The following is an 8,114-nucleotide window of genomic DNA, read 5'->3' on the forward strand; positions in this document are numbered from 1 at the left end:
AACAAACAGAGCTAACAGCTTAGCTTGTCAGTGCTTGATTTTCTACCAGCTTGAGGGAAAGATATCTAGCTGGTCTCCCCCCCGATATTTTACGTTGACTTACCTTATCAGAAGACAGCAAGATGCAGAGGGTCCAGCAGATATTAAGTTTGCTGGACATAATCTGATGGATTGATTTGTTCACTTACTTTGGTTATTACCAGCAATTGTTTGAGAGGTCTCCATCTTACACTTTGATCAGATGGCATCAACTTGTCCATTTTATTTCTTGTGGAAAACATTTCAGAAAATATTTTAAACTCTGACGCCATCCCAGCTATGTTGGTCTATTTTCAATGACTCTGAATTCAGGAGCTTTAAAAGAAACTTCTGGGGTTTCTTTTCCCTGAATTTTATCAGATACCAACAATCACATTTGTGCGGCAAACCAGAAAAGGTTCTTTATTGGGAAAAATGCAAGTTTAATACAGATATGATATAAATTACAAAAAAAGTTTTAAAAATCACCTCTCCAGGATACCCAAATTAATTGAAGGTGGAGTCTCAGTGAAGCAAATAAAGTCTTTCCCAGATCATCTCTTATTTTAAAGCAGGTCATAAAAATAGTCCAGGCCTTGTCCCAGTTCCCAGATGGATATTCCAGTGCCCAATTCTTTTGCAAGCTCTAAGCGCAACTGGATGGACTAAGACAAAGACACATAAAACCTTTTAGTCAGAGACATTAGACACTCCACACTGCCATCTCTTCATGCCATTGTCAGACTCTTTAAAAACATCTATCCTTGAACCAGATACTGAAAAACCTAGTCTGTATTTCAAATAGTCTCTGGTTAGCAAGCAATCATTCAGTAAGAGACAGTTAATTGTACCAGTTAATTCAATGACCTAATAAAAGATAACCAGCTAAATAGACAAAATGCCACAGAAATAAATCAGATTTATGAACTATGCAAAGGATTATTCTAATTTAGGCTATCATTTCACAATGTACAGAAATTCTAACTCTCCCCAGAAATGTCTCGGGGTAAAATAAAACTTGATCACTGAAGACAATGAGAACAACTTGCCAAATACCATCAAGACCTCTTACCTACCCTTGCCTTCTCCCAGGACAGAGTCACAATTTTCATTATCACAATTCTATTTTAAAGAGATTCTGGGAGATTAATATTTAAAAGTATCCCTATTTGAGCTCCAGCCATTGATTTAGAGTTAGTTTAGCCATTGGTTTACAAGGGAAGCAATGCCACAAATTCATGTTCTGCACTTCTTTCAGTTCAGACAATAAAAATAATTATTTTCCAATCTTTTACTTTCAGGTTTTCTTACTTTGAAGTGCAGCACTGTAATGTTTAAACTGCTCACACCAGGGATGTGTTTAAAACTCATTTCCATAGAAAACACAACAAAGTATCAAGGCATCACTAACAGATCCACTGGGCCTGGTGTTCATGACTGCCTTTAACTAATCATGAACAAACCAATTTTGAGCGACCTGCCAGCGATTATAACATTAAAAAGGGGAAGAAACACACTTGTCATGGGGTAATAAAATTAAGTGTTCCCCGACCATCTTGATCACCATTATGTGAACAACTCTTTGATTCACCCCAGCATACAAATCTCAAAATATTTCATTACAAGCTTATTGGAACTGGAAAGAAAACCTGTTTCCATAAATTCACCAACCACCACAGTTGAGTATCTGTTAGAGAAGAAGTAATGAAAGAAATGTACAGGAATGAGTGTTCTTAACCTGGTTAGTACCGACAGTAGCAGGGTGAAATCCTTCCACAAGGCCAAAGAGAATGCAGCATAACAACGTGCAGCACAATCTATCTTTTCTCTGATAGGTTCGCAATGAAACTTTCTAAAACTCTAAGACAGGTACTACTAGCAAGAACATAGTTAGACGTGGTAATTAATATCCCATATGTGCTAGTACTTCCACCAATATTAGATTAATGAAGGGAAATATCCTTGTACTAATGGAGCTTAAGATAACAATCCTGTTCAGAAAAACAGAGCCTTGGATCATTTCACACTAGTTTAACCATACAAAATATCTCTGTTCTCTGTAAATATGATATACTTTCACTACAGAAGCAATTCCCTTCCAATATTAAAAGCCAGCAGAGGCTTAACATACTGCCTTTAGTTTAATTTGAGAAAATCTAAGGATAGCTTCCTAGGAACTAAGGCTGCAAGTAAACATTTTATCCTGTATTCTGGTATATTGCAGACTATTGTGTAGTCAGAAATTGTATGTCCTGCCAAAAGGCTTTAGTAAGGCCAAATGCTTAAATTTTCAAAACTAAAATATGTTCCACAGAAACAGAACTGAAGAAAACAGGGTGATGCAGGCTGACAGGGAGAATCAAGACCCCATTACAGAGGAAGACAAAAGTTCCCCAAGCTTCCAGCCAACAGGATCAGAAGGAAAATTTCTTCGGTCTCTTGTCTGACAATCAGCATGTCTGTTAGCACATGAACTGTGCACTTGAACAGATCCTCTCAGAGCACTGGTTTGCCCTGGTGTGTCTTACCTCTAGACATGGCTAATCTTCAAAGATCCCAAAACCCCATTATGCATGAGATAGAAAAAACAATATTCTTGTACAGGCAGCTGAAGCTTTGAATCATAACAATTACATGAGGGTAAACTTCTTTCACAAAAGCCTAAACCCAGTTCAACATTTTCTGAAGTGTCTCAATAATGCAACAAGTCAAGTAAACATCTCTTTCCTCTTACAGCCCTCTGACGTGGAAAAGTGGCACCTACCTTCAGTGTTGGGTAGAAGACGGCATGTTTTCCTCCTTTATTTCTGCAAAACAGGAAAACCAAATAAGTCACAATAGCTTTGATAGATTCCCATAGGACTTTTAGCTGAGGTTAGAATTCAAAACCAGTTTTATTCCTTCCCACTAAAAGGAAACAAAGACAGCACTGGAGAAAACTGCTGATTTTATTTTGAAGAAGTTATTGCTATTAAAAATAAGATATGCTAGTATGTTCAGCACATGAGCATTAATACACCCATACCAAAGACAGAGACTACTTGTCATTTAGTAGCTCGTATCTTTGAGATTTCTTACCCAGTGTTCATTCTACTCTGGAAGATGAGGCACTCTGTCTCTGAAATCGGACACTTTTGCCATCAACTTCCATGCATTCCATACTTGCACTCTGGCTACTCTATCTACTGAGGGCAGGGTAGGGCCAAAATCTTGTCTACTTTTCTTCCTTGCCTACTGCAGATAAGAACTTCTACTCCTGCCCTTTTTCTACTGTAGATACAAACATATCACAGCACATAAATATAAAGTGGTGGGGAAAGAAAAGCCGTTAAGAGAAGGTACACAACATATCTAAAAGTCAAGTATGCAACTGTGTCACTGTCCTGCAGGTATCAGTTACAGGAATATTTGTCAGAAAGGTCCTCCTGACAAAATCATCCTACTTAAATGGGCTTTGACAACACTAGCACCTGGAAAGTTAGAAAGTTCAAAACACGACTGTAGAGAGTCAAAGACCTGCTAGAGGAGTCTTTGCATAGCCATTGCATCATGCCACAACTACCACAACAAAAATCCCTAGTTATCTAAAGGATTCCTTAAAAGGCTTCAGGATAAGGCCTTTCAAAACATCTAAAGAACAGAGCACAGTTTCCTAATAACTAACACAAAGTTTGGGAAGAAATCAGGTAGCTATCATGATTAAGATGAAAGTTCCAAACTTCTTTGGGCGTAACACTTTGTCCAAGAACTGGTTACAATGAAATACAATACAGGCAGAGTCAGACAAGATACTTATTTACCCTATACTAGTGGCCTTTAAGGAGGACAACTCTTAAAAGAGGTGAAAAGGCTGACAGCAAAAATAGAGGATCCAAGAAGAGATCTCACAACAGAGGTGGTTTGATACTAGATCTAAGTAAACACACTGAGATATCTTGTTGTAACTGGATTACAAAACTGTCAGATAGTAAAAGACAGTTGCGCCTACTAAATGTGCATCTGAAAAAGATGAAGATACTTGGTTGTCAGATGCAAAATGTGAAAGATTTTCCCCAATTCCCCAAATTACTGTCTTTCAGGTTAAATTATATGCTAGCAGTATAAAATATACAGACAGAGCAAACTACACTGGGCACAGATACCAAGGCTGCATTTTAAATCCCTGGAAGGATGAGTTACAAGTGGTCTCACAGCACCACTTTACCAGTTAGGCTAGGAGGAAATGCAGAGTGCATGGACAGACCAAGTAGGAATTGCTCCTAAAATCTCCCAACTTACGTAAATGCATACTTACCGGTAAAGTGCACTGGGACAAGCACTCAGAGACAACGGATTTCTGTAACTATTTGTAATAATTAGTCTCTGCCTGCTACATGAAAATCATTAGCTGTGCTTTGCTTAAAAGATTCAGGATTTGATTTCTTAGCAACTGCAGATATGCAAGATTTCCAGGTGAGATGCTTTACCAGTGAAGCATATTTCAGGCCTGGCTGCCATGCCCATCTAATGTAACTGAACCTTTGCAAACCAAAGTGGCAACTGAAAAAAAGTGCCCTTAACCCTCCCCTGGAGCCGGCTGAACCACTGCAGACACACTGAGCCACACTGCTGCCTGCCAAGCGCAGCGCAGCCCGTGAAGTTTAGAGTGATTTTCAGATCCAGTATGCTTTATGCATCAAAAATTCCTCCAGGAAGCCCATAAACAAGAATCTCCAAAAACTGGCTTTCAAAGGCAAATGATGTAGTACTACTGACAAACTATCCCTTTCCCACAAATTCAGTTTCCAAGGAGATGTTTAGGAAATGTGTTTCAGAAATGAATCCCAGAAGCACGCCATTCAAACAGAGCCCTCAGATTTACTCTTTTGAGAGCAAGTTTTCATCCAGCGGTCATTGTGTCTCCAATTGGATTGTGCATTAAAGATCAGTAAAACAAAGCTTCTGATTTATTCCTCCTTAGTTAACATGAAAAACCTTGTAGTTGTTTGGCACAAAGTAATTTTGCAGCATGATACCAAAGAATTAAATACAAAGAAACACAGATCCCAGTCCTTTCATACAAACACAGAAAATAAATTAAAACACTGCTGACCAACAGGTAAACATTTTTTTTTCCTGATAAGAAATACATGCTGCTGAGAAGTCAGGAGAAAATTACAGGCTGAGAGAAACCTTGAAAATTAAACTAAAAATATGAAAGTAGGACATTTTTAGGTTTTTGTTTTTGTTTTTGTTTTTTACATTTGAAAATATTTAAACTGAGAAGGTACTTTGGAAATAACAAAGTAGTTCTGATTTTTTTTTTCTTAAAGCACCCTAAAATGTGTTTTACTCTTGTTTTCAGTGGTGTGTCTTCACGATACCAATGCATTGAGTAATATACAAGACACAGTTTTGTAGAAGTAGTAGGATTTTGTTCACAGAATTTTACCATATTTTTGTATATTTGCATACAAAAATAGCAAATTATCACTGAGGCTTAATAACATGTTGCTGTTTTAAATGGATTTTTCCTAGCATCAGGAATCCCCATGTCATTTCATGATGAAAAAGGGAGGACAAAGAAAGTTATTACTCTTTCCCTTCATGCTCTCAGTCCTTTTTAAAACTTTATCTGGAAGTCACTTGATATTATTATCATTACATTTCTCTACAGTCCATTGCATTTAGTGGAAGTCTGTTGCCTGACCAATCTTATCACTAGGACTTGTAAAACCAGGCTCTTGTACCACAGATTTTTCTCAGAACTGTTTTTGGCTGAGTTATTGGTAATCACCAAACAGCTCACAGTACTAATCTCAGAGCCTCCGATTAACTGACACTCAGCAGATAACTTTGATGAATAACTTCTAAAGATATGACTCATCAGACTTATCTTCTAAAGATTGTTTTAGCTTATCTTATTTCATTAATCCTTCTCTGATTTACTTCTTTCACCTGAAGCACTCTTTTATGCTGCAGTTCAGTGTTGACATACAGATCACAAACAGCAGAATTTCCATTTGCTGAATTCAGTTGCATACTATGGTTAACTGGTAATTCATTGTGTACTGGGCCATGCCCCAAAATATTTGCAGAATGGTAAGTTAATAAACGTAACTCACCTTTTGTATTCAAAGTAGTGTTCAGCAATTTGTTCATCCCAGACAATTTTTGGTTTGTGCTCCTTCAAGGTTTCAACGTACCTACAAATTAAAAACATAGATATGGAATTAACTTTTCTAAAAAGCAGTTATGAAATTACATTGCAGAAATTTATGAAAAAGCAGTTTTACCATGTTTAGATGTTGAACACTCTATCAAAAATATCTTCTTGCTGTCAATTAATTTCCTCAGCCACTTTACCATTTGCCATGTTGGCATTTTTGGACTTTTTTTTTTTAAAGCAATGAATTAATTAATGTTCATCAATTGAGAACTCTATAAAGGCACATGAAGGCACTGCTTCGATATTTCTACAGTCTGATTCCTATATGCCAAAGCACAGGAACTGAAGTCATCCCTAGGCTGTACCTAATCGCGTCCTCCAAGGCAATGCCATTCTTAATTATAAGCCACGATTATGTGACCAGAAACGTTCTTCTATAAAAGGGGCTTAGTTAATCTTCTAAAAATGAAATTTAAAAAGAGCTTGTTTTCAAGGAAAAGTTAGTTAAGTAACTCTGCATATGAAATTTCTCCACCGCTAGCTTCTTGGCATTATTCTCTTGCATGGACATTTTGAATGTGGAATGACCTACCTCATACCTACTTGACACAAAGTGAGGACAGAATACTACTTGTACCCAAAAAACTGCATAGGGAACTGGTGTGGAATAGTTAGTATGCTGTAAATTCATGTTCTTGGTTAGCTCACAGTATCGTCTCAGTGTAGAGACAGTGTCTCCCTGTGTCTGCATTTCTGACTGCACGACGGAAACAAAGCTGCTTGCTGCCTCATGTAAGAAGACCAGAAGATGACAAGCTACTGCCAGTGACAGAGGCCACACGGGTGTCACAGAATAAGAGAAGTCTCTATCACATGTTCCTCTCTCTCTACCGCATCTTTTTAACCTGCATCTTTGGCCAGCAAGAAGGCTGAACTTAACTCTGCTGACAACTTTCCTGACTAAACATTAGGGGGTTTATCTGGCCACAGGCCAAGCACCACCAGTTTCTTTTTTTCCTTGGGGACTGTATTGGGAATTTGAATTCAAAGTCCCATTATCAGTACTCTATCTTTATCATGATTATATAAAGCTATCACAGGCAAACATGGTGATCATAAGGTAGCATTAAAATTATTTTTCTATTTTTGCAAAATCTATCAAAACCATCTCTTCCACAATATGTCTCATTCTTGCAATAATTTCTCTGCTCATGCCAGGATTTGCATGAGAAATTTGCCTTCAAATCATCTTATTTTTAAGAAAGAAATTTCCATTTCCTATGTAAAAGATGTTATAACTGATTTCCATCAGCCACTATCCTGACTCCATCAGTGCTGAAATTCCACCTCTCTATATACTTCAAAAAAAAGAGAAAAAGTTTGTATTTCTCAGTTTGAAAAGGATTTATTCTCTCCTTCGGTATTATTCTAAATGCAATTACAACACTCAGCATTGCAGGGAATATCTTCTCTCTTTTGCTGTGGCTTGTGCATTCATATATTGGTAAATTGTTGCCTTCTGCTAGCAGTTTTAGAAAAGATTTTCATTTTGTATTTAAGTCAAATGAACCTGAGCCAGGCATGCTATTTAAGTATCTACATAAGCAAATGGTACATAAACACATGATAGCAGCTATTGCACTCTTCATCAATATACACATGCCCTGGAACAATGCACCTTTTAAAATTTTGCAAGTTAAACCTTGGAACCTGCCCATCCCTTTTTAAGATATAAAAAATTTTAAGTTGCCCCATGTCCTGGTTTCAGCAGGGATAGAGTTAATTTCCTTCCTAGTAGCTGGTACAGTGCTGTGTTTTGGATTTAGGATGAGAACAAAGTTGGTAACTCACCGATGTTTTAGTTGTTGCTAGGTAATGCTTACACTAGCCAAGGACTTTTTAGTTTTCCATGCTCTACCAACTGAGAAGGCTGGAGGTGCACAAGAAG

The 8,114-nt window shown here is 37.5% G+C and overlaps 1 protein-coding gene across 1 annotated transcript in view; it reads right to left on the reverse strand.

The window, feature by feature from the left end:
- Positions 1-418: 418 nt before the first annotated feature.
- The window catches only part of CHID1 (chitinase domain containing 1), a 136,769-nt gene continuing 129,073 nt past the window's right edge, over positions 419-8,114 (reverse strand). The window contains exons 10-12 of the mRNA XM_009276021.1: positions 6,123-6,203; positions 2,783-2,825; positions 419-683 (exon numbers count right to left, since the gene is read on the reverse strand). Coding sequence (XP_009274296.1) covers positions 585-683; positions 2,783-2,825; positions 6,123-6,203 — 223 coding nt within the window. The 3' untranslated portion in view covers positions 419-584. The remainder of the gene's footprint in view (positions 684-2,782; positions 2,826-6,122; positions 6,204-8,114) is intronic.

The sequence above is a fragment of the Aptenodytes forsteri genome, unplaced genomic scaffold (assembly GCF_000699145.1).
Source record: "Aptenodytes forsteri isolate BGI_AS27 unplaced genomic scaffold, ASM69914v1 Scaffold17, whole genome shotgun sequence".
Lineage (NCBI taxonomy): Eukaryota > Metazoa > Chordata > Aves > Sphenisciformes > Spheniscidae > Aptenodytes > Aptenodytes forsteri.